This window comes from Clytia hemisphaerica, unplaced genomic scaffold (assembly GCF_902728285.1).
Source record: "Clytia hemisphaerica strain Z4C2 unplaced genomic scaffold, Clytia hemisphaerica genome assembly, whole genome shotgun sequence".
Taxonomy (NCBI): Eukaryota; Metazoa; Cnidaria; class Hydrozoa; order Leptothecata; family Clytiidae; genus Clytia; species Clytia hemisphaerica.
Window position 1 is genome coordinate 3107888 of NW_027103595.1, and position 22930 is coordinate 3130817.

Sequence of the window (22930 nt, forward strand, 5' to 3'; positions counted from 1 at the left end):
GCAAGAATAACAAACAAATCATGGCTGGAAAAGTGTAAAATTGACTCAAAAATTTCAAATTTTGACCAATTGATCATTTTGAAAAAGGTCATAAACGACTCTCTCTCTCCCTGACTGTTGGAATGGTAAGTCTTTATCCTTTGAATTTTTTTTATCTGTCATAATCTTGTTAAATTCAGTGATAGTAAAAGTTTTGTGTCCAGACAGTGTGTCAATCGCATCAAACAAATAGACCTTTTTTTAAAGAGGCAGCCATGCATGTTGAATAATTATCTACTCCAGCATAAAAACAATGATACAGCCATGCATAATTCTTAAAATATGCATGATACAGTAATTATGCATGGCTGTATCATTGTTTTTATGCTGGAGTACCGTGAGAGGTCCTAAATCCGACACCACTGGGACTGCCTAATTCCGACGCCCCAAATAACTGTTATGAAAAAAAAATTCTATGTTTACAAACATTCCCTCTCCAAGTTGAACGATAAACTATTGCTAGAACTCTCGAAACAAAACATCTAACAAGATAGCTGTAATTCAAGATGTCATTGTAATTAAAAAGTGTGAGTTGTAAAAATAATCATTCATACAAAATGAATTAATTGAATTGAATATATTTCGCTGCAACAGAGGATAACCCTTAAAAAAAAAATAGATTTCTAATACAATGGGACTCGAAGAAACTGAAAATTATAAGAACTAAAGAACAATAATAAACATTGCATAAATATTATAGTGACACAAAATAATGAATATAGAAATATTTTAATTTTATTTTATGAAATTCTTTGAGTATTTTATCTATAAATTTCGTCCTGTACACGACACCCCCCCACCCTGGAAAACACCTAACTCATGCACACACCATTCACACCACACACACACACAACACACACAACACAAAGATTATTCGTTTCCATTTTGTATTTTGTTAAATAAATTTGTAGCTAAAGATTTAGTTCAGCAGTATCAAGTTGTGAAAATCAGTGTCAGGATGATTTATTAGTAACTCATTCATTTTTTTGAGAAAGACGAGAGAAGAGTTAAGTCCAAAATTTGTGGTTTTGACCGTTGAAAAGTTTAGTAGTTTAATAGCTTTGCCCTGGTGCCAGTTTTGGATCAATTTCAATCAATTAAGTGTTGATAGGACATCAGATGGAAGATTACCCTGGAGGTATTTTTGAATAAATAAGATATTCATTACTTTCACCTGATCAAAGATTTTGAGTAATTTAAGTTCAGCAAACGAGGAGTGGCAGAAGTTCTTGGTTCACTAAAGGTCATAGTCTTAGTGCAGTGTTTTTGAAGAGTAAGAATTCTATGTGTGACAGTATTGTCACACAGTCCCCAAGATTGACTAGCATAGCGAACATGAGAAGCAAAAATTGCATGATAAATGTTTTAGAGGATGTGAAATTGGAACATAGTGACGAAGTTTGGATATTGCCCCTTGCCATTTGCCCTTCTCAATGTAGCAGCAACGAAAGAAGTATGAACCTTCCAGTTTAGATGATTGTCAAGGTGAACACCAAATACTTCACACTCTTACTTGGTGATAGAATTTTCCCACAAAGCTTAATTCTTGGAATACAGTCCATCTGTCCTCCAAGGGGAACGAAAAATAACAACTCAGTTTTGCTAGCATTCAAAGAAATTTTGTTGGCATTTTAGCCAGCTGACTAAAACTCTGAGATCAGCATTAACCCTCCCACAAAGACTCCATACAGTTTTTGAAAAATTTAGTAAATGAGTATCATCAGCAAAAATGATATGTTTCAGAGGTTCTTATACAGCGGTGAAGATCGTTTATATACAACAAGAACAGCAGAGGACCCAAGACTGAACCCTGAGGAACTCCATGATTAATAGATTTTAAAAGGGAATTTGAGCCTGAAAGAGAAACACTGGAGCGGTTAGTGAGGTAAGATCGGAACCAGTCATTAACAATGCCTCTGACTCCGTAGTGATCAAGTTTTTCAAGTAAGATTTCGTGATCAACTGTGTCGAAAGCCTTTTGTAGATCGACAAATACACCACGGCAAACCCACATTGTCAAGATAGTTTCGGATACGTTCGACAATATTAATGAGTGTATGCTCAGTAGAGTGAGCCTTACGAAAACCAAATTGTCGAGAGTAGATTTGATTATGGTTTTCAAGAAAATCAGAAAGACGTGAGTACATCACTTTCTCAAAAATTTTTTCAATGTTAGATAAGAGTGAAATTGGCCGATAATTAGGAGACTTCAAGGGGAGAACCTTTGTGTTTGAAGACAGGCACAACTTTGGATATTTTGAGAGTAGGAAAAATACCACTGAGAAAGGAGTAGTTTATCAGCGCCGATATTGGCACAGAAATATCAAGTCTTAAAGTTTAAGGATTTTTATAGGAATACTATGAGGACCACTTGCTTTATTTAATGAGAAAGAGCCAATCACCTTTGCAATTTCTTGATTAGTGGTTGGTGCTAAGAGGATGGAATGCAGATTTGGATCTTTCATGAAACTGCTGAAGTGATTGTAAGAAGGCGGCATTTTTTTCACGAATAGAATCAAGCTATAGTAGTGAAGAAATCATTGAAGGAATTGGCTACTTTCTCAGGATCTGATGTCAAAGAGTCACCTGTGATGATTGAAATGGGTGATTCTGAGTTAGCCCTTGTTGAGATTATATCGCGAACACCAGACCAGACTTTTCTAGAGTTTTTAGAATGGAAATCAAAATATCTGATGTAGTGGTTTTTTTTACTACGTCTAGTCAAAGTGACTATCATATTTCGATACCTACGATATAATTCATAGAGTCGATCTTTGGACTCCTTAGTTTTAGCCTTAGCGGTTTTGTTTGGTAGTGGTCACGTTTTTTTATTGACTTCAAAATTCCTGGCGTTATCCATGGTTTTGTTTTTGATCTAACTTGACGTTTGGTAAGTTTTGACTGTGGGTAGATGTCTCTCTACAAGTACTTTCATTCTGTCATTAAAAATATTGAAACAGGAGTCTGGATTTATGACCAAATCTCAAAAAAGGGTGTCCCAATCAACTTCAAGAAAATCCAGAATAAATTCTTCTCGGTTGAAAACGAGACCAGTCTTGCTGAAAAAAAGTATTATCTTCACCGGGAAACTTACCTTCAAATGATGGAAAGAGACAAAACTGGGGGAGATGATCTGATATGGAAAAGCATATGTTGCCAGATACAGTTCCATTATCAGATGGGCTAGAAATAATATTATCAATGAGAGTCCTTGAGTCCTCAGTTATTCTTGTTGGTAAAAGGATCTGTGGAAGTATAAGATTAGAATCGAGGATATCCATGAAGGACATTATTTCTGATCATCCTCGCATTTTAAAAGATTAAGATTGAAGTCTCCAAGAAGGAGGAGTTGCTTTTTCTCAGAAGAAATTTTACTAAGCAGAGGTTTTAGAAAATCTTGATTGAAGCCAACCATTTTTGGATGGCGATATATAGTACCAACAATGATATTGGTACTGTTTGGTAGGATAATTTCAGCAAAGCATGATTCAAGACTACATGAAGAATAGCAAACTTGGTCTAGGTCTGTCCTAGGTTTGTAAGAGAAAGAGTGTGAAATATATAAGGCTACTCCACCTTTAGAAGATTCAGTTGGTGTAAAAAACTTTTCGTAACCTGGTATAGCAAAGTCCTCTTTTTTTTCGAGAGGACTTTCTGTTTCGGTGTCAACAAGGCTTTTGGTTTCTGAAATCCCTATGACACCTAAAAATTTAGAATTGAGGAGGGCAAGCAATCTTCAAGGTCGTCAAAATGTTTTGAAAGTGAAGCAATGTTCAGGTGAAAGGCAGAGAATTTAGATGAGTGTTGGCTGCAAGCGATTTGAATTCATCGCAGTCAACATAACTACAGCTATGAGCTTGAAACTGAAAATTCAAGCTCATCATCAATTTCGTCACTAAGGCTAGTGACGACCTTGTTGAGATCAGATATTAAGGATCGAAGTTTATCACTCATGTCACCAGGAGCATCACCATTAGAATTATTAATGTTTAATTCAACAGGAAAAGGAAGGGAGTAATTGATGCAATTCGGACAAAACCAGGTCCCAGAAAGGGAAAGGACTTCAAATTGTTTTAACGTGAGACCAGAGCATTTCTTTGGTGGATCCAATGGTCACAAATATCACATTGGATTGAGTTACATTTTTCACTGACATTCTTAGTACAAACTGAGCAAGGGAATATTTCAGGCATAGATTCTAAAAAACAGACACACTCGGGACACACAGCACAGGTCAGGCAGAGAATAAAAGGGATGGAAGAAACTTATACAAACAAAACTGACACAAATAGGTGTAAAATAAAATAATCTAGATTTTTAAAGAAGAAAAAAGAACAAACCTCTGACAGGAAAGCAAAAAACCACGGAATTTGAAAAAGCACCACTGTCTTTGAATGAGAAAAACAACACTAGTGTACAGACCATAGCTAGCACATTATCTTGAAAAATCGTATTGGACAAAAGTGCTTAGCAACTGATTTGTTATGAAAAAAATTGTAAACTAATATGGCGGAGAAGTAAGAAAATTGTTCGAAGACCCGAAGACATGCAAAAAATATGAAATAAGCTACTCAGTAGTTTCAATGTTATTATCTGGGTTGAAGAAATTGTTGTAATATTTTAGTAGATGGTCCTTATGCGAAACTTTGATTTTGGCATTGCTGTTTTCCTTGGCTGTGACAACCAAGGATTCATTTTGAAACTTGTAGGAAAAGATAAGGTTTTCTCTTTTTAACGAACGACACATCCAAGAAAGTTCTCTAAAGTGGTCGTTGAGATTTTCACTGATGTAGATTGGCAAGTCCGGTAGTTCAAGTTCATTAAAGTTGACATTTCCAAGTTTCTTTTTGTTTTTTAAACATTTTTCTGAGTTTTTTCTGTTCACAAACCTGACAATTGTTCTCAAACTGCCATAGAGTCATATCACCAGTGCACGAACGGCCCCAGTGCACGAACCACAGTCTTTAAACTTGAAAAAAACAACCAAAAACAAACTTCTATAGAACTTCCTTTGTGCAGCCAGAATCCTCAAACTATTCCTTGCAATCTCTCCAAAATTTAAAATAAACGGAGCACTAGAACAACACCAAACCGATTTTGAACGAGGCCAAGTAAAAAAATCACAAAATTCGGGATTTTTTGTAAATATGGCTGATCGCGAGAGAAAATGTTTTTTATACGAAAATTTGCGCAAGAAAAGTTCTGAAAATGACTTTCCTCTTTTAAAAACCTGTTATCTTCCATCACACAAAATTTCATTGAAACATGTTAGCTCATTAATTCAAAATCAATAGAAACATATCACCAGTAGTTGATATAAAAAAGGTTCCAGTCCGCGAACGATCCGAACACCATATTCAAAATGAAGACATTGCAACGTCAAAACATTCGAAAGCGCTGGCGATCTCATAAAAAAGAAGACACAACATTGCCGCGCTTTTCAATGAGCAAAACTTGAAAAAGAAAACAAAAAATGGACGACAAGAAAATATTTACAAAAATAAACAGGTTAGTAAAACGCTAAAGTTCTTATAAAAAAGACGCTATTTTGGTGAAAAAGCGCGTGGTTTTGAAAAGTTCAAATACCCCTGTATCATCTCGGGAGAGAGTTAAAGTATTACCTGCGAGCGGAGCTCTAATTTTTTCTTTCAAAAGATCGTTCGCGCACTGGTTCCTCGTTCGCGGACTGGATCCAAATAGCGCTCGCTTTAACGACTTATTATTCCAAGAAGAAGCCTTCAAATAAAGTGAAAACAAACTGAAAGAAGGACTTCAAGCTTGTTTACGAGATGGTCAAAAAGGATTTATGTAAAAACCAAAAGTAAGTCAGAAAAGAGAAAAATAAGTTTGCCGTTCGTGCACTGGGTACCCCCCCCCCTATAAACAACAAAACTCAACATTCTCACAAAGGTTGTCTTTTTGATTTCCCAAATTTCGTCGTAAGCGTTCACTTTCACAATAATTTATGTAATTGCAATTTCGGTCATAGTCCACAGTCGGGTTCAACATAAACGCGTGTTTTTATTCACGTGACCGAAGTGCCTACTAAAACAATCCAGGGTAAATGGAGAGGCAACACAGCAGATTAATCGTAAAGTAAAGAAATATCTTTTGGCATTGACAATCAAATATAATATATTACATTATATTTCCTTTAATTCAAAAATCGTAAATTCATTTTGCATTCATTCGCGAAAAAAGAAAATAATAATAATATTACATACTAAGACGCCCCCGTCTTTTACTCTGGTCTAATTACGATCTCGGAACGTGAAAAACGCCCGTCCGCCCAATATCTACCTACTCAGCTTAAATTCACTTTAATTGTCCTTTGACTTTCAAAAAATAGTATTTTTAAAAAAATTATGAATTTATAATAATTACAAAAAACAAAAAGTTTGTTTTCACTTCATTAGTGAAATATTCAATAAATTCCTAGTTTCAATTTTCAGTGGGCGTTTTTCTAAGGCTTCGTTTATCGCGCAATTTTTGCGTCACACAAACTTTCTCGGCCGCTCATAATAATTATGCATTGCCAAATTTGGTTCTCCATTGTCAAGACAGGATCGATGGTGACGTCACCTAAGCATAAAAAAGAAAGGATTCCGTCAGGTTTATGCATATATTAATTTGCGAGATATTCTATTCGCGCCGCAACCCTTTTTTTGTAGACTAGTCGGAAAACTTTCTTTTACTCGCGGGATTGATGGTAACTTTTCATCTTCGTTTTTTTTAAATGAAGCACAACCGAAAAACTTTCTTTGCCAATAACTTTTGATAGAATTGTTCCCCTAATTTCCCCTTTTCAATAGGTCTTCCTCTATCTTATGTGCTTCAGAAAAACCAAAAACATTGCCCTAAAAGCTTAGCCTCACGAAACCCCAGCTAATAATATAACCCCCTGGTTATATCTTTGTATTCTTGTCCTATAAATATAACGGAACTGCCATTCTACAAAAATTGCTGTCACGTGACTTTCTTCTACCGCGTGATACGAATCGCGCATTTTCATTGGATGTTGAAAATTTATTTTTCATGTGACAAGAAGTTCCGACTTCACATTTTTAAAAAACAAAATGGCAAAAGGACGTTTTTTTATGTATATGATTATTGAAAGAATTCAGTTGATTTTAAGGTTTTAATTATTTCTTTTTCTTTTGCCATGTGTACTAAACGATTCTACAATGTTTGGGGAACTCAAATATCCAAAAGTTTTTCTATTTTTCATGGAAAAATGAGCCATAAAGGCAATTTCTTTGCTTTAGGCTTGTTTTTTCTTTGTGAATTTTCATTTTCAATCTTTCTTTAAAGATTTAATATTTCATCAATTATATTGGGATTTTCAGGGTTTATTCTAGAACTATTTGGGAGTAGAGAGCTTTTTACAGATCTTAAAAAGGTTTACTAATTCTTTAGATATAGTCAAAAGTTTAGACGTTGGTGAAAACTTATTTCTCTGATTTCTATTTCTATTTCTATTTCTTTATTAGCATGAACTTTTTACAAGTTATTTTCGCTAATGGAACAAAAAATAAATAAATGAAAAAATATTAAGTAATTTACAGATTATAAAACAACTATAGTGTACAATTCAATAAAAAAATAATAATAAATTTAATAAAAAATAATAAAAAATATGCTTTATTCAATAATTAAAAGTCTAAAATCAAAAGACTAAGATCAAAATGAGCTAGATTTTAAGCAGATTTGAGAAGTCTAGTAGTATATTGAAGCTGAATGTGATTTCTCGAGATTGAACTATGAATTGCTATAGACATACTATAATAAGTATAGATTATATGAAAAGGTATAAAATAAAAATATATATTTATAAAAAATATACAACTTGGTAAAAAGAATAACCAGAAGCGTCATGTTTTTTATTTAAAAACTGTATATTCGACCTACACAACAAGAGGTCATCTTCAGAGTGTAAAAATCTATCAACAAGAAAAAAATTTAAAAAACATTTGAAGAACAAATCTATAATTGGCTAATAAAATTACAATAAAAACAGTTTTGAAAAAGACAAAACGAAAAGCTAAAAACAGTTAAAAATAAATACCTAGAGACTATTATGTATGAGTTGTAAAATCGTAATAATGGCATAAAATGGGACCGAAGATGTAAATGACTGGTATAATAAAAAGACTACGTCGTGAACAGTTGTATTGTTTTAAATAGATTTTGAATATTTAATGTAGGTTTTTGTTCTATAATGAGAAATGATTCAGTAATTTCTCTTGTGTCATTTCTTTTAAATCCTTTTGCAATTAACTCAACATCGTCTATTGTGATTTGTTTATGACCGGACAGCATAGAATGTTTGAAAACAGTGGAGTTTTTATCTCTTCCACTGTGATCTAGAACACGTTCAAACACCCTTCTCTCTGTTTCGCCGATGTAGGTTTCTGTACAATTTTCGTCGGGACAGTTGATCTTGTAGACTACGTTGTTTTCGTGTTATTTCTTTGTTTTATCTTTGACGTTGAACATTGAAGATAACCTTTGACTTTTAAATATTATTTGAGTTTTGATTTGATCATTTACTATTACCGATTTTAATGTTTTGTTCAAGGATCTTACCAAGGTTTCTCCTTTCTTCCCTTGGTACGGTAAATAAAGTTTCTTAGTTTTCTCTGGGTCAATGGTATCATCATTAGCTGGTGGTTCGGCTGGTTGGTTTAACTTTTCTTCGACTTTACGTATTGCAGGAGTTTTCCCGAAATTATTAGCCCAAGGAAATATCTTTCAATACAACTTGGTATTAGTAAAAACTTTGTTCTCAAAATCAGAGGATTAACATTTATGACTAAGAGAATAAGGCTTAGAATAGAGACGCAGATTACTTTATTGAATCATCGTCAGCCTAGCAAATAAAAAGCTTACAGAGTGTCTTATTTATACAAAAGTCTACAAAATTACATGCGATAAAAGGTAATAAAAACACTTAAAAAGCTGTTCTTTATCATTCATACTTTTTGCAATTTTATGTACAGTTTGCAGAAGTTGTGTCTCACAGGATCTGCGCTTTCTAAAGCCATGCTGTGATTCAATGAGAACTTTCTCACTTTCCAAGTGGTTTATTACATGGCTGTGAACTATGTGCTCCAAAACCTTACACTCTAATACCTATAAACTCTCAAATGTGATAATGCCATGATTTGTTCATCTTTGTTCAGTTTCAAAATATTCATTACATAATGCATTGCGCTGAGTTTTCCCGATTTCCCCTTTTACTCAAGAAATCATAAACCTTGGACCAGATGATAATATTGATTTGCTTGAAAATTCTCTATCCAAGTGTGAAGATTACTTCAATGTATTGAACTTCATCAATGAAAACCTATTGGAAGCAGAGGTGGATGTTGAGGAGGAGAAATTTTTATAATAAATCGGGAAAATCGAGGAATTTTTTTCGCGCAATGCATTATGTACAGTAATATATATTTTTGTAAAACAATTACCCATTCAAACAAAGATATCTACCAAAATATAAGTTAGATAAATATTAAAAAGTTGGGCATGTTTAGTTCAAACTTAGAATAAACATTTGAGAGTTTAGAATATATATATGTAAAAAATGACCACGGAAATGGAGTTTAGCATATATAATTCGAGCTTCGAATATTGTCCACAAGGGCGCCCCGTATGATTCCGTACCGTGTGACGTCATTTTTGCCTACAATCGGCTATTTTTGTAAGAAATGTTGCTCAAAGTCTTTAAATATTTTCCTGCACATAGTTTTTATTTCATGAGTGAACTTATTTCAGCTAGGAACAGGTAGCTTGCTTGAGATTTGGTTGAAGATACACCCTAGCAGGATTTTGCTGAATCGGTCTATTCTCAACCAAAAAGTCGATGACACAATAAGACGATGCCTTGTTTTGCATAAGATTCCGTTTCCTTTTTCTTAGATTTTTTGCTATTTTAAAAGTTGAAGATCCTTACCAAAGTTGTTTTTTTGATTTCCCATCATCAGTCTATACTAAAACTCCTATATATATCAGAGGATTAGATCCTCCTTTTTTCTCAAAAATGATCCTTTTTCGAAAGAGAATCTTTTCCGATTTTCTTCAAAGCTTTTAAACATGTAAAGCGAGTTTAAAGTGTGATAGCTTAAAAAAAAACCTTTCCTTTTTCTGATGGCAAAAAGTTTGGATTTATAACCTTTCTTTCTCACAACCTCACTTCAAACTTGTACAGACTTTGTACCCTATTTTTTGAAGCACCCAGTATTTAAGTATGTTTTCATATAATGCATGTTAATTTTTGCTTTCAAACAACCGATGCACTTTGGGGGAAGTGTAAAAGCATCACAGATTATTTTTACACTAAAGAAGTTTTTTTGGCATTGATGATCATAATTTTTTATTATTTAGATTAATGGTTAAACTTAAAAAAAATGGATTAATATTATGTACATAAAAACAAGCTCATATCTTTTATTGTGGCCTAACCGGGGGTAACAAAGTTTACAGGATGACAGGGGTACAGCCCAGCTTTTGACTCTCAGATCCTTAGCATAACTAAAAAAGAGGATGAATTTTACAAAGCTTTGGGACTAATTTAACCGAATTTCAATGTTTTTAGGGGCAAAATTTGTGAAATTTTCCTATGTTTTCAATGCTTAATGGGAGTAAGATTTAATTTTCTGATTTTCGAACCCTTACAGTTACTACCAGGGACTACCAGGTTTTTAAAAGGCACTCTTGAGGGCAGCACATACCTTTAAGTGAAGGCGCTTGCCCAAGATGATGTCATTTTAAAAAACTTTCAACCTTCATATAACATTCGATAGAAACATTTTCAAGGCATGCTTTGTACCTAAATTTTCATCCGAATTTCTTGATCTTTCTACTGTAATGGTATATAATAATGTATTAGTTTTTGAATATTTTCAAAAAAATTATTTTTGCCCAGCCACCTGATCTGTCCTCTGGCAAGTGAATGGGTGACATAAGTAGTTGTTATTCTTTTTGTTAGGTAGTCATTACTCAAAAATTGTTGGTCAAAGTTGTTAGTAGTTGTTACTCAAAATTAAGTATTGGACCCCCTTGATCTGTGTTGAACTTCATACATCCATCACCATCCGAATTATTTTGACAGAACAGGACTCACTATCGCTAATTTAAACCTCAATATTTACCATTTACATCAAAATAAGTTTTCCATTCAAATGAATTTGGCCTTATACAGATTTTATGTATTGTGGAGGTCAATCCACAGGATCAGTGATATTTCAAAAATGGAAAACCAAAGGTTGATTCTTTCTTTCTATTTTAAAACATTTTGGGTCGTACAAGGTTTTTCAATTATAGAAATCTATGATGGGCAAGCAACTGTGAAACCCAACTTTTACCTTTTTCTGATTTTAGTCGTCAATGTCAGTGATCTCTGCTGGCTCCCAAGCCTCTACACGAAGTAATGGATCACGAATCAAATCAAGAAGATATCGTGTAACTTCCCACACTTCACAAGTGGTATGCGGTTAATTTGGACACTACCCTGTTCTCCTGTGAAAAAGTGTTTTATCTGTGTTGAAGGTTATTTCACTTGCGCTTACTCATCAGTTTTGATGATTAAAATAAAGATCGGAGCTTAATGATAATTTTTGCTTTTCTTTTTGTTTTAGGATGAGTCATTATTTGGAACACGTTCCACTTCTGCACCAAATGAAAGAAACAACAATGAACCGGCTGCCAAAACTAAAACACGCACAACCAGTAATGATTATTATTTATTACTAACTAGACCCAAAAAAGAAAGCATATTGCTTGTAAAACTCCTTGGCTGACAATTTTAACATAGCTTCAGCCAGGTTTCTAGCTCCCCCCAACAGAGTAAGGTCCCCCAACAATTTAGCTCCCCCCAAAAAATTGCCTTGTGCTAGGTCCCCTAACACTGTTCTCCCGCCCCCGTAGAGAGAAGTCAATATAAAATATATGCGAGTACAGTACTGATAAATGAAAACTAAATTTTACTTGTATTAATATTTTATGTTTACAAATCTTTTCCTTTTTATATTTGATTTAATAGTAAGATAAGAGATCTTTTGAGTCTCAGTCAGATCATCTAGGCCCCCCAACAATCTAGGTCCCCCCAAATATTTTGGTAACTTTAGCCCCCAGCCTCTTTAAAGGCCAAAATATTTCTTAGCCCCCCCCCCAAAAAAAGTAAGGGGGGCTGAAGCTATGTTTAAGGTTACTAGGCCACAGGGTGACATGATACCATGATATTGTATTCTATTGTGTAGCCTTTATTTTGCTCACAATTGTTGAGCCATCCTTGAGAACTCCCTTGAATCAACTGTAAGTGTAAACGCTTTGTTTGCTAATTGCTTATCTGTACCATGAAGATTTGCAATTAACCAGGAAATTCTGGCTGAATTTTTTTTTGTTTAAGTGACGAGGGAAATAACTGAACAAGGAATTGGAGCGTTTGGAGATGTCTGTCATGAAGCAATGACAAAAACTGTCTAACCTACATTGTCTTTTTCACATATTTTTAGGTGCACCAAAAAAACAAGAAGTTATCCAAGTTATTACCAAAGATATGATCAGAAAATTACGGTAAGTTAAGATTTTAATTCATGCCCTTAGAACTTATATATTAGATATTGATGGACATGTCTATTGGATGGACTCCTGGCCTGCACCTCTTCCCCTTATTTATAGAAAATTAATTATGTAAATTTTCAGGCATAAGTTTTGATCTGATTTGATTTGATTCAATTTAATTTTCTAAAAATTTTTCTTCCCAACATATTTTCGTGACAGTGTGAATACAATTGATGTTTTTCATTGCTTTCTTTCAGAGTTCCACGTGAAGATCCATCAGGTCAATCTTTGGTTCTTCAATCCAATCATTTTTTCAGAATCAGAGTAAGTTTTTGTTGATTTCCTTGAAAATACGTTCTTCGGTTCATAAAATGTGATAGCAATCAATCTTTCAGCATTTTGATTAATGGGACGGGAATAATGGCTTCCAGGCTACATTCTCATTCTAAGCTTCTTTTGTCTTACGTCTCATGTTTAAACTCAGAGTTAAAACTATACTTTCCAACCCTAAGTTATGGCACTTAAAAACTACTTGCGGTTTTTACAATTTTGCTTGGAAATTTCCTTTGTGTCAAATATGTATTATGGGTAACATTGTAGTTTTTCCATCTTTAACTTGACCAGAATTCAGCTCGTGTTTTGACGAAGAAGGAGCGTGAAGAAGTGATGGAGTATATGAAAAGTGAGAAGAAGAAATTGCAAGATGAATCGGAAGATCGAAAACATTTCATGCAAAACATGGAACAGAAACGATTGAAGAATGAGAAGTTGTCAGACCTTGAGCAAGAAGCAAAGGAGAAGAGTCAATACCTTCTTCAGAAAGCTCACGAACAAATGGAAGAACAAGAAGATGAAATAAAGAAGTTGAACGAACTCATCCTCAATGCAAAATGTCATGCTATCAGGGATAACCAACTGATCGAGAAAATGGAAATTAAAAAAGAAATACTGGAAGAAGATAAACGGTATGGAAGATTCTTCATTCTTCATTTAATACTGCAACGACATCTTTTACGTCAATACTATAATGACTTCTTTTAAGGCCGGTCTCTACTTGCGCGCGCTGCGATCGCACCTTTTGGTTTCAATCCTTTTTGCTTGGAAAAAAGATTACGTCATAAAAATCTAGCGGGCGCTCGAAAGAAAAGTTGAAGACATTTCAACTTTTTTCAACCGTTACGTGAGATGGCGCCAATGGAGTTGCTCCATTTTTCTTTTGACCAATAGCGTGGAAGCTTTGCTCGAAAAAGTGCGATCGAAACGCGCGCAAGTGGAGGCCTTTACAGACAAAGATTTTGTTTGCAATTTTTCAGTTCTCTTTTGTCCACTTAAACAATCACAATAAGGGCAGGCCAATGTTGAGTACAGACCCCTTTAAACCTTTCAGATTTTATCTCTAACATTTCGCTGGTCAAGAGCTACTGTCTTCGTGAATGTTGCACAGCTGTATAATCAGTTTTAGTACCTGTCCTTTTGAAGGAGGTAACTTCTTTGTAGTTTTGCCTTTCAAACACTTATCAACTTTTTTCACTTTTACTTCAGTTTGGACCAGATGATGGAGAGCGACCGCCTTCGAGTGCTTGCGGCGTACGAAGACCGTGATTCGTCCAAACGAATGGAAAGATTTAAAGGTGCTCAAGTGCTTCATCAACAAATCGAAGAAAATGAACAATCAAGATTGTTGGAACAAGAAAAGAAAGACCAAGAAACTAAGGTTTGTGATACTAAACCTGTTTGATGCTAAGTGTGCTGCCTTGAGATCTTTTTAGTAAGCTGTTTCTCAAACGTAGCATACTAAGAATAGAATGGAATACCGAAACACGAGAAAGGCCAGAATCACTTACAAAATGATACCATTGTATCTTTAGAAGCTTGCGAACAGAGACAAAGAAGTCTCTTTATCGTATCTTGATTAGTGACAAGATATAACTTTAAAATTCTTTTCACTGCGCAGGCGATGCTTCAATATTTGGAAAAGTTGAAACATGAAGATATGGATGCTTTGATCAAAAAACGTGACAACCAAAAGACCATCCTCAAAGATGTCGCTAGAGCTAACGATGTAAGTTTGATTGTTTCCATCCCAAAGTGCTTCCTGAAGTTTTCAAATAAAGTAAATTTAATACCAACTTTTGATAGTAGAATGGAATACAGTTCTCGAACAAAACATTCGAAAACGCATTCGTCAATATGCAATGTCTTCTATTTTTCTCAATCGAACGTGAGGAAGACATGTACGCGCGTGATGTCTTTCTTTTGAACAATGAGATTGCTAGAGAATCTTAATGATGCGGGATAATTTTTTACACTCTGTTGATGTCATTATTTCGAGGTTTCATGCATAGTTTGATTTGATAGTCAGCTCAAGACTTATTACCTACTTATATCCTAAAACAAAAGTTTCTTTGCTTTTTTAGGAAATTCAAAAAATGAAGGATTTCCAGAAAGAGCGAGAGAAGATGGAAGATCAAAAAGTGATGGAATATTTGAAAGACAAACAAGCCAGAGAAGAAGCGTACGAAAAGGAGAAAGAGCAAGCAAGATTGGAGAAGGAGAAAGAAATTGCTCGATTACGAGCTCAACAGGAACGAGCCAAAGATAAACAAGCTGAAAAGGTAATAACTTTTGAAAATAATACCGAGTTGTTTGTGTTTTTCCGAAGACGAAGACGGTAAGGTTCTAATTTGTCTACATCCTGACTGACCGAGGACGACGGTAAATCAGCACTTTTACCGGCCTCGATTTTGCGGCTCAAAACTGCGGGTTATTCCAAATCGCTTGGGTTCAACCCTAATATACTTACAATACTTTCTGTCTTATTTGTTTTTGAAACTATCAGGTTTTATTATTACATGGCCTTAAAATGATCTTGACATTCCGGTAATGACGACATTTTATTTTCTCATTCCAATCCCAGGATGCATTGCGCGCTCGACGAAACCAAGAAGAAGCCGAACGTGAATGGAGGAAGAAAGTCAAAGAGGAGGCCACCAAAAAGTAAGACGTCTTGCGTTGAAGAGTTTTGCTATGTATACCCTTGATCTGCTCGTTCCAGGGTTCCCAGGCATTGAATAGTTTGTTGTCTGTTCCACGTGAGAACTGGGTTTTCATTGGCCGACCTTTTTTGTACTTTCAACCGTTTCTCGTATATGTCTGTTTGACGTCAATTCACGTTTTTGAAGACATTCAAGTGTGTTTTTATTCAACGATAAATTATATTTGGATCACTTCCCTGATTCTTGAAGATAATCGATCATTCTATATCATAATCCTTGGTTATTAAACATGGGCTATTTTTTACCAATGTTGACAGCTAGGTATGTAGCATGACCCACTTTCTAGATAGGGATGAGTTTTAATATCTTCTGGATGATACCAAGAACGCTTCTTAGTTCATTGTTTCTGAGAAAGTTCGATTCAATGTTAGATTCTTTTAAATTCAACTCATGAATTTATGTTGATTTTCAGGGCTTCGATGGAGTGCCACCTTCGTGAAGCACGCAAAGAACAAATTCAAAATAAAGAACATTTCTTTGCAGTGCAAGCTGCGAGAGACCGAGCTGAATTCGAAAGAGTTTTAAAGTAAGTATTCACTTCTGAGCTTTGGATTTCATAGTGTGCAGAGAGGTCCAGCCTCCAGCATTTCTCAGGGGGGGGGGGCTAAGGAAAATAGCCCCCCACTAAATTGATTGCGCCACAGGCAAAAAAAAATTTTCAAGAGGGATAAAACCTTCCCTACAGCATAGATTTTTAACATAATTTGAAATATCTTCAACCTATCAGCTCTGCCCCCAGTTCTATTACACAACACTCAGCCCCCCCCCTAGCAAGCTAGCCCCCAGTATTTTTTGAAAAATACAGCCCCCAATCAAGCAAAAATGGTTTAGCCCCCCCCTAAGCTCAGGGGGGGGGGTACATTCTATGATGATTTTTTGATAAGATATCTAAGATACCAATACCGCTGACATGGCATTTGCAGTTTTTCTTTTAACAATGACGTTATGTTGTCAATGCGTTTTTCACGGAAAACTGGCGATTGTTTTTTAAACCTGTTTTTCTTTACCTCTCCCTAGCGCACAATTCGAACAAGTCGAACGTGAGAAAGTCGTGGAAGATGACTTCCAACAACGGCGTGCAGTTTACGCGGAGGATGTACGTACGCAGATCAAAGAGAAAGAAAAAGAACGCGTTCATGCACGACAATCCTTCTTTCATGAAGGAATCAAACTTGATCAAGAAGCTAAAGAAAGGCGTCAAAAGTTGGACGAAATCAAGCGCCGAAAGTTGAAGGAGTTAGAGGAAGCTGGAGTACCTAATAAATATGTAACTGAAGTAGCGCGACGAATCGAAGCACAACCCCCAACATTGTCAAACATGTTTTAGTTCTTCTTAAAAAAACTTATATGTATATATCTCAATTTATTTTTAGAATAAGAATGATGGAATAGCTTTCAAATTTTTATTTTGTAATTTATTTTTTATTAATACTTCTATATTTCTGTGAAATTTTTATCAGCCTGTTGACTTTCAAATATTGAATTCAGCGCTCAAGCTAAACTAATAAAGCCCGATTTTGAAGTAAAAAATTCTTGTGAGTTTACTTTTTTAGAAGCATCCTTGCTCGTGCAGGTGGTTTTTAATTAGTGATCGAAATTTCTTTATTTTTCTTGTAAATAAGATATATTTTGTAATAATGATATAATAACTGCCAGTCTGATATGATGTGATTGTAAAAAAGTAGGATTTGTTGGGCTCTTTGTGCCTCTGTCATTGATTCATTTGCATGGACGAGTGATAGGTGCGTTTTCTTCTGATTTTATGATGACCAGAAAAATCCCCAAAAAATCAAATCACTCCACTGACCTTTATTTACCCTGGACCAAGTTTATCAATCCCGGCCTGCCTAAATCTTTGATCGGAGTTGTTTTGAAAAGTGGTACCCTAATCCTAATGGCGACACTACTCAATAGCGGTGTAAATGCATCGAGAGCGCTGGATCTACTTTCGCTCAAAAACTTTTGATGATGTAGCTCAAAGATGGTGGATATAGCTTGGTCCAGGAATATATAAAGGTCAGTGAATCACACAAGTATATGTTTTGTAGTTCTCCTAAGGTTATTTTCTTATATTGAGTTTTCATTACTATAACATTAATCTTCCCTAATGATTTCAGTGAAAGTACAAAAAAATTCAACAAAAAACAATAAAATAAGATGTCATTACAGCAGAAAGATGAGCAAGTCTTGGAACAAACAGAACAGATCTGGCGATTCTTGGACGAAATGTCATTGAAGGATCCAAAAGAATACGAAACATTCATTCAGAAGGTGTTAAAAGATGGAGAGAATGAAAATATGGGACCCCCTGTCCCTTCATTTGTAGTCCAAACAGAAAAGGTTTGTCTCAGGATTATCTTATCCTTTATTGCGAACTTCCAATAATCGAAAAAATATTTTTGAGCTTAGGTGAAATCTAATTGTATTAGTATACAGTTGACTCTCGCTCATTCGAACTCAAACTTGTTCGAATAACAAAGAGATTCGAATTATAGAGAGTATTTTCAAGAGGGTTTCTCACTGACGGAAACTGACAATACGTTCGAATTATTGAAAGATTTGAATAAGAAGTTCGAATAAGCCTGAGTCCACTGTATTTCACCGAAGGGGTCTCAACAAAAGGTAGCTCTGATATTCGCACTGTTCATATTCCTGTCAAATATTGACCAGGGATAAACCTATCAACTCTCAAAGCTGATGGGGACTGGGTTCGAGTTTAAAGGGAAAGAGTGACGTCTTCAAAATGTCTGAAGTCAATGTTTTTATTTCATAGACACGTCATTTTGGCTTCATTCTTTCCTGGTAGACTGGACCCAATCCCTTTGAAGCATTTCGGATTGATAGGTATGTTTTGATGCTTCTTTCACATTCACAGGTTCCTCAAGTGATTCCAATACGAAAATATTTCATTAATTTCACTAAATGGCATCAGCTTCCGAAACCTGAAAATGAGACTAGTCCTGTTGCTATGACAACTTCAAACATTCGAAAAGAGATCATCGAGAAAGAATGGGCTTACATCATCGACGTCACTCTGAATCCTGAGGTGTATCCAAGTGATACCTCGCCCAACCAACTACAAAGACGCGCTCTTGTTGAACTCGTTTTTCGACACATCGAGTCAAAACACTCTTTGCAATTTTCACGAAAGTTTGAATTTTGTGAAGAAAAATACATTGGAAATAGAGACAGCTTGCTTGACTTTATTTGTCCTAGTGCTGTCAAAAATAAATTGAACAATGCTCTGAATGGTACTGAAAATAACCTGACGTTAGATCAAATCCGTAACCTATCCAAAGGAAAAGAGAACAATAAAATAGTGACAGGTAACCAAACGAAGTCAGGAATGTCAAAGAAGTCACAACCAACTCCGGCATCTGTTGAAACCATCAAAACATCGTCTGGTGAGTCTGTAGATTCTATGAAAGAATTGAAAACGAAGACGTTAGGAAGTCACCATGGCAACAAGACGAGATTACCGGCACCGAAGGTTGAGATGATGGTGAATAAAGATGGTGGAAATATCGAATTGAGAATCGAGTTACCGAAAGTTGACACTGTTGCTGAATGTGATCTGGAAATTACCGAGGTGAGCTTTACTTTCATGGGAACTAAAAGTGATAATTGTATTTATTTATTGAAGGAGTTCTGAGGACCTTTGACTAATCTAGTGATCTTTGTGCTGGAATGGGAATCTTGTGCAAAACGTTGGTAATGCGTTAGATTTGGGCGACCATTCTATCATTAGTCAGACTGTTTGAGAATGAATTCAAGCTTCATATTCTAATCTTTCGACCATTATGATTTATTTTGACTGCCCACGGCTGTTTGGTGGCAACCTTTATTTTTTCCTTTTTTTTTCAGAATTGTGTGATGTTAGAAGTGCCACTGAAATACAAACTGGATTTTACTTTCCCACTAAAAGTTGACTTTGATGAAGCCAATGCGAAATTTATCAAGGACCAAAAAGTCTTGCTGATTATTGCACCGATCGACAAATGAGAGAGCTTTCCAAACGATAATTGATGTCTGGGGAAACGAAGTCAAAATGTAGTTGCTGCTACTAAAAGTGCTTCTTTAGAATGATATTTTAGAAGGAGAGAGACTTAAAATATGAGATTATACATCAAAATCGTTGATGACTGATACTGTGAAAGTCTTTTCCATGATCCTAGAAGGTAAGTGCTCATTTATCTAATTTTCTTGGGCTGTTGGAAAATAGTGAGTGAGCCACAACATAAAAAATAATTTATTTTTTAATTGATTCTGTAATTATTATATACAAATTTTCATCTCAAAATTATTTATTTCAAGAATTTTCATATGATTCTAAATCATCCGCTTACACCATAGTCGTAGTATCCATAACCTGAATTGCTAATCTTATATTCTTGATTTTCCTTCGCTTTTGAATTGACACTTCATTCCAATGGTCAACTCTTTCCATAGTTTATCTATGATTTGGAGATTTAGAAAATAACCATGCTTTTATTTAGATCAATTTCTTTGCAAGTTTGCCAGGCGTCAGCAGAATGCCATTTTCCAACAATGCCGCTATTGTTTTTATTTATCTAGTCGATCAATATTTCCTCTACAGCAATGCATGTCCAAAAACCTCAGATACGTTCTCATTAACTACCCCTTCCTATTTGCTCAACAATTTATTTCATCCACCACAAGGACATACAACAATACAAGGACAAGTTCTCAGCGTTTGAATACTGGGATAAGATTTACATGGACAGTTTGCCAGCACCTGTGTTGCCATATACATATTGCACGGGCAACCTCCTTGGATCTGAGGAGCTAGGTATGAGCTACACGGACAACTCCCAAATGTTTGAGTAGCAGTTAGGTATGGGTTACACGGACAATTACCCAACATCTGAGAAGCTGATAAACCAGCAGTCGTTGAAGGTCTTTTCAGGGGAAATAAATTTGGTGTTTTTGCCACTTTGTTATTTTTCGATTTTTCGTGCTTTTTAATCTTTTTCTTCGTTTTCTCAATCCTCTGATTCCAAACTTTCTTCGTTTTCTTATGCTTTGCGTTCCACTCGATATTCCTATCTCCAAATTGTTTTTCCTTTTGCTGTCTCAATGTCTCTTGCTTGGGAAGCTTCTTTCCTTTCATTTTTAATTTTTCACTCAGTTTCTTTTTGGAATTATTCATTCTACTTTTCCATTTGTTGTTAGGGGTGTTCTTGTTTTGCTGTTTGTTCTTTCTCCTTTTCTTTTCATCCATCAGTTTCTTTTTCCGTTCTCTCAATTTGTTCTTCGCGCGCAATTTCTCTTTTCGTTGGCGTTGTTTCTTTTCTAACTCTGTAATCATTTTTGAAGTGTCAATGTCGAGATCCGAATTGATGGCGGAAGGCGTGGGCGGACTGTTCACACATGATGATTGAGACATCGACTTTGTTGGCATGATCAGGGGCGGCGTTTGCACTGTGTGTGGCGGGAAAACGCTGCCTTGTGGAAGAGTGGCACCATTCGGTTGGTCAAGAAATTGTTGCGCATTCATCAAGAAAGCAGGTTGAGCTTGTTGTTGAAGATTAATTTGATTGGATGAAAGTGGTGTTGTCTTTGGTTGTGTTTGTGCTGACATACTGTTCGGACAACCCTGGCAAAATTGTTGTTGTTGTTGGTGTTGTTGTTGTTGGATCATTTGATATTGTGGAATTTGTGGATACACAAAGTAGGGTTGAACTGAAAATGTATGAAAAATATGGTATGAAAAAGTAAGAAGAATAGAGAAGTTTCATAGTGTAAACAGCTCTATAATTGTTTTATTATCCAATGGGAAGTCTTGCCTGTTCAGATCTGGTATCCCGTAAAAATTCATTGCCGATTGACAAACATGAGAGCGTCTCTGGAGTAGAGTAAAGGAAGTCATGGCTGAAAAAAGGATTGTGAGAAGCGGTTTTTGGCAACCAATTTGCAATAGAGATAAAACCTTCTTGAGGAAATTTTCTTTTGCTTACCAATGGCAGATTGGCAATGTATACATTGAATGCATTTCTGGATGCACGATCTTTGATGAACATTCGTTCCTTCACATTGTGTTCTGCAACTTGCCACCGAATATGGCAACGTCCAACCTAAGAAAATAGAATGGAGATTTATTTCATTTTCACCCTTCACCAATAACTACATAACTCAAACAGAAACGGGGAGCGCAAATTTGTTCGAATCAATGAAATTTCGAGTCACGGTAAGGTAAGGTTTATAAGACATTGTTAACTTAAGGGACTTTATCGGCGATCCAAAAAATATCTGCAATCTGATTGGTTAAAAAGAGTACAATATATCTTGTATTTTACATGTAAAAATATAAATTGATGAAAAGATGTTGTTGCATTGTAGCGGTAGAAGCAATCTAACGTCACTTTGCTACAAAAGTGTCCTTCAACACAAAAAGTGCATTTTTTGGGTCACCGATAAACCAGTTATCAGACATTTGCTCGTACAATATGGAAATATTTCACTGGTTCCGGATTTTCCGTATATTTTCCTCGCCTAAAGGCTCGTAAAATATTTTCCGGAAAAATCTCGGAACTCGTAAAATATTTCTCATATTGTACTCGCAACTGTCCGATAACTATTACATAAAACTTGTTTCAATTAAGGAGATATTCGAGCTGAAGAGACTCCGCTGTACTCAATACCATTCGGTTGGTAATAAAAGAATCTATGTTTCGAATGTAGGTTTCTACCTGCTGAATGTTGGATGATTTCCATCACAACAACCCAAATGAACATTCGCCACATTCTCTCCAATCACAAAGGATCGTCCACCAATTGACAAATCATCTCCACTTTCACATTTTAGTACTTTCATTTTTCAAATGTTCTTTTTCATTGAAAGAAATCTTTTTATACTAATGTAGCTCATCTTCGGTAAGCAATTCGAACGAAAACAAACGTAAACAAATGTGTTCTCAATGTATCTCTCACGATTTGTTGTTTCAATTATGTGTGTAGAACAATGTTGTTGGGTGTGTCAACATCCCTTACTCATTACTTACCAACCACAACTAGCACCAGGACTTTCCATTTTGATGACATTGTGTCGTTCTTACCAGGATTCATCTTTGAATGCTAAACTGTTAATTATATTTAGCTGGAATCTTTGGTAACTTTGATGGAAGATTTATTCGCAGCCTTTTTTGTGTATCAAAGTTTTTCCATTGCATATCCATCGACTATCCTATTATCCATGACAGTTCCTCCTTGGCATCGTGGACTCTGTACATGGTTAAAATATTCAAATTTGACAG

General features: G+C 35.3%; 3 protein-coding genes across 3 annotated transcripts; 2 read left to right on the top strand and 1 right to left on the bottom strand.

Moving 5' to 3' along the window:
* Positions 1-33: 33 nt before the first annotated feature.
* On the top strand, positions 34-17395 carry LOC136801742 (cilia- and flagella-associated protein 45-like). The gene is made up of 12 exons (XM_067058400.1): positions 34-125; positions 11419-11523; positions 11676-11766; positions 12552-12612; positions 12858-12924; positions 13225-13565; positions 14143-14314; positions 14555-14662; positions 15018-15215; positions 15518-15597; positions 16069-16182; positions 16674-17395. The coding sequence occupies exons 1-12, from the start codon at positions 123-125 to the stop codon at positions 16981-16983; spliced, it is 1650 nt and encodes a 549-aa protein (XP_066914501.1). The 5' UTR covers positions 34-122; the 3' UTR covers positions 16984-17395.
* A 374-nt stretch (positions 17396-17769) lies between these two features.
* Positions 17770-20001, top strand: LOC136801736 (PIH1 domain-containing protein 2-like). Its single transcript, XM_067058392.1, has 3 exons — positions 17770-17996; positions 18532-19245; positions 19521-20001. Exons 1-3 carry the CDS (start codon positions 17814-17816, stop codon positions 19656-19658), a joined length of 1035 nt encoding a protein of 344 aa, XP_066914493.1. The 5' UTR covers positions 17770-17813; the 3' UTR covers positions 19659-20001.
* LOC136801734 (histone-lysine N-methyltransferase, H3 lysine-79 specific-like) lies at positions 19895-22919 on the bottom strand. Its single transcript, XM_067058391.1, has 3 exons — positions 22367-22919; positions 21635-21751; positions 19895-21359 (listed from the first exon to the last, which is right to left on the bottom strand). Exons 1-3 carry the CDS (start codon positions 22419-22421, stop codon positions 20323-20325), a joined length of 1209 nt encoding a protein of 402 aa, XP_066914492.1. The 5' UTR covers positions 22422-22919; the 3' UTR covers positions 19895-20322.
* Between the last annotated feature and the right edge of the window lie 11 nt (positions 22920-22930).

Excerpts from the sequence above, each read along its gene's own strand:
- LOC136801742 (XM_067058400.1), top strand. Across the intron at positions 12,613-12,857 it reads GATATGATCAGAAAATTACG|AGTTCCACGTGAAGATCCAT; the intron begins GTAAGTTAAGAT and ends GCTTTCTTTCAG. Across the intron at positions 16,183-16,673 it reads GAATTCGAAAGAGTTTTAAA|CGCACAATTCGAACAAGTCG; the intron begins GTAAGTATTCAC and ends ACCTCTCCCTAG.
- LOC136801736 (XM_067058392.1), top strand. The coding sequence starts at position 17,814 with ATGTCATTACAGCAGAAAGATGAGCAAGTCTTGGAACAAACAGAACAG. Across the intron at positions 17,997-18,531 it reads TTGTAGTCCAAACAGAAAAG|GTTCCTCAAGTGATTCCAAT; the intron begins GTTTGTCTCAGG and ends TCACATTCACAG. Across the intron at positions 19,246-19,520 it reads GTGATCTGGAAATTACCGAG|AATTGTGTGATGTTAGAAGT; the intron begins GTGAGCTTTACT and ends TTTTTTTTTCAG.
- LOC136801734 (XM_067058391.1), bottom strand. The coding sequence starts at position 22,421 with ATGTGGCGAATGTTCATTTGGGTTGTTGTGATGGAAATCATCCAACAT. Across the intron at positions 21,752-22,366 it reads AATCATCCAACATTCAGCAG|GTTGGACGTTGCCATATTCG; the intron begins GTAGAAACCTAC and ends CTATTTTCTTAG. Across the intron at positions 21,360-21,634 it reads ACATTGCCAATCTGCCATTG|TTCAACCCTACTTTGTGTAT; the intron begins GTAAGCAAAAGA and ends ATACATTTTCAG.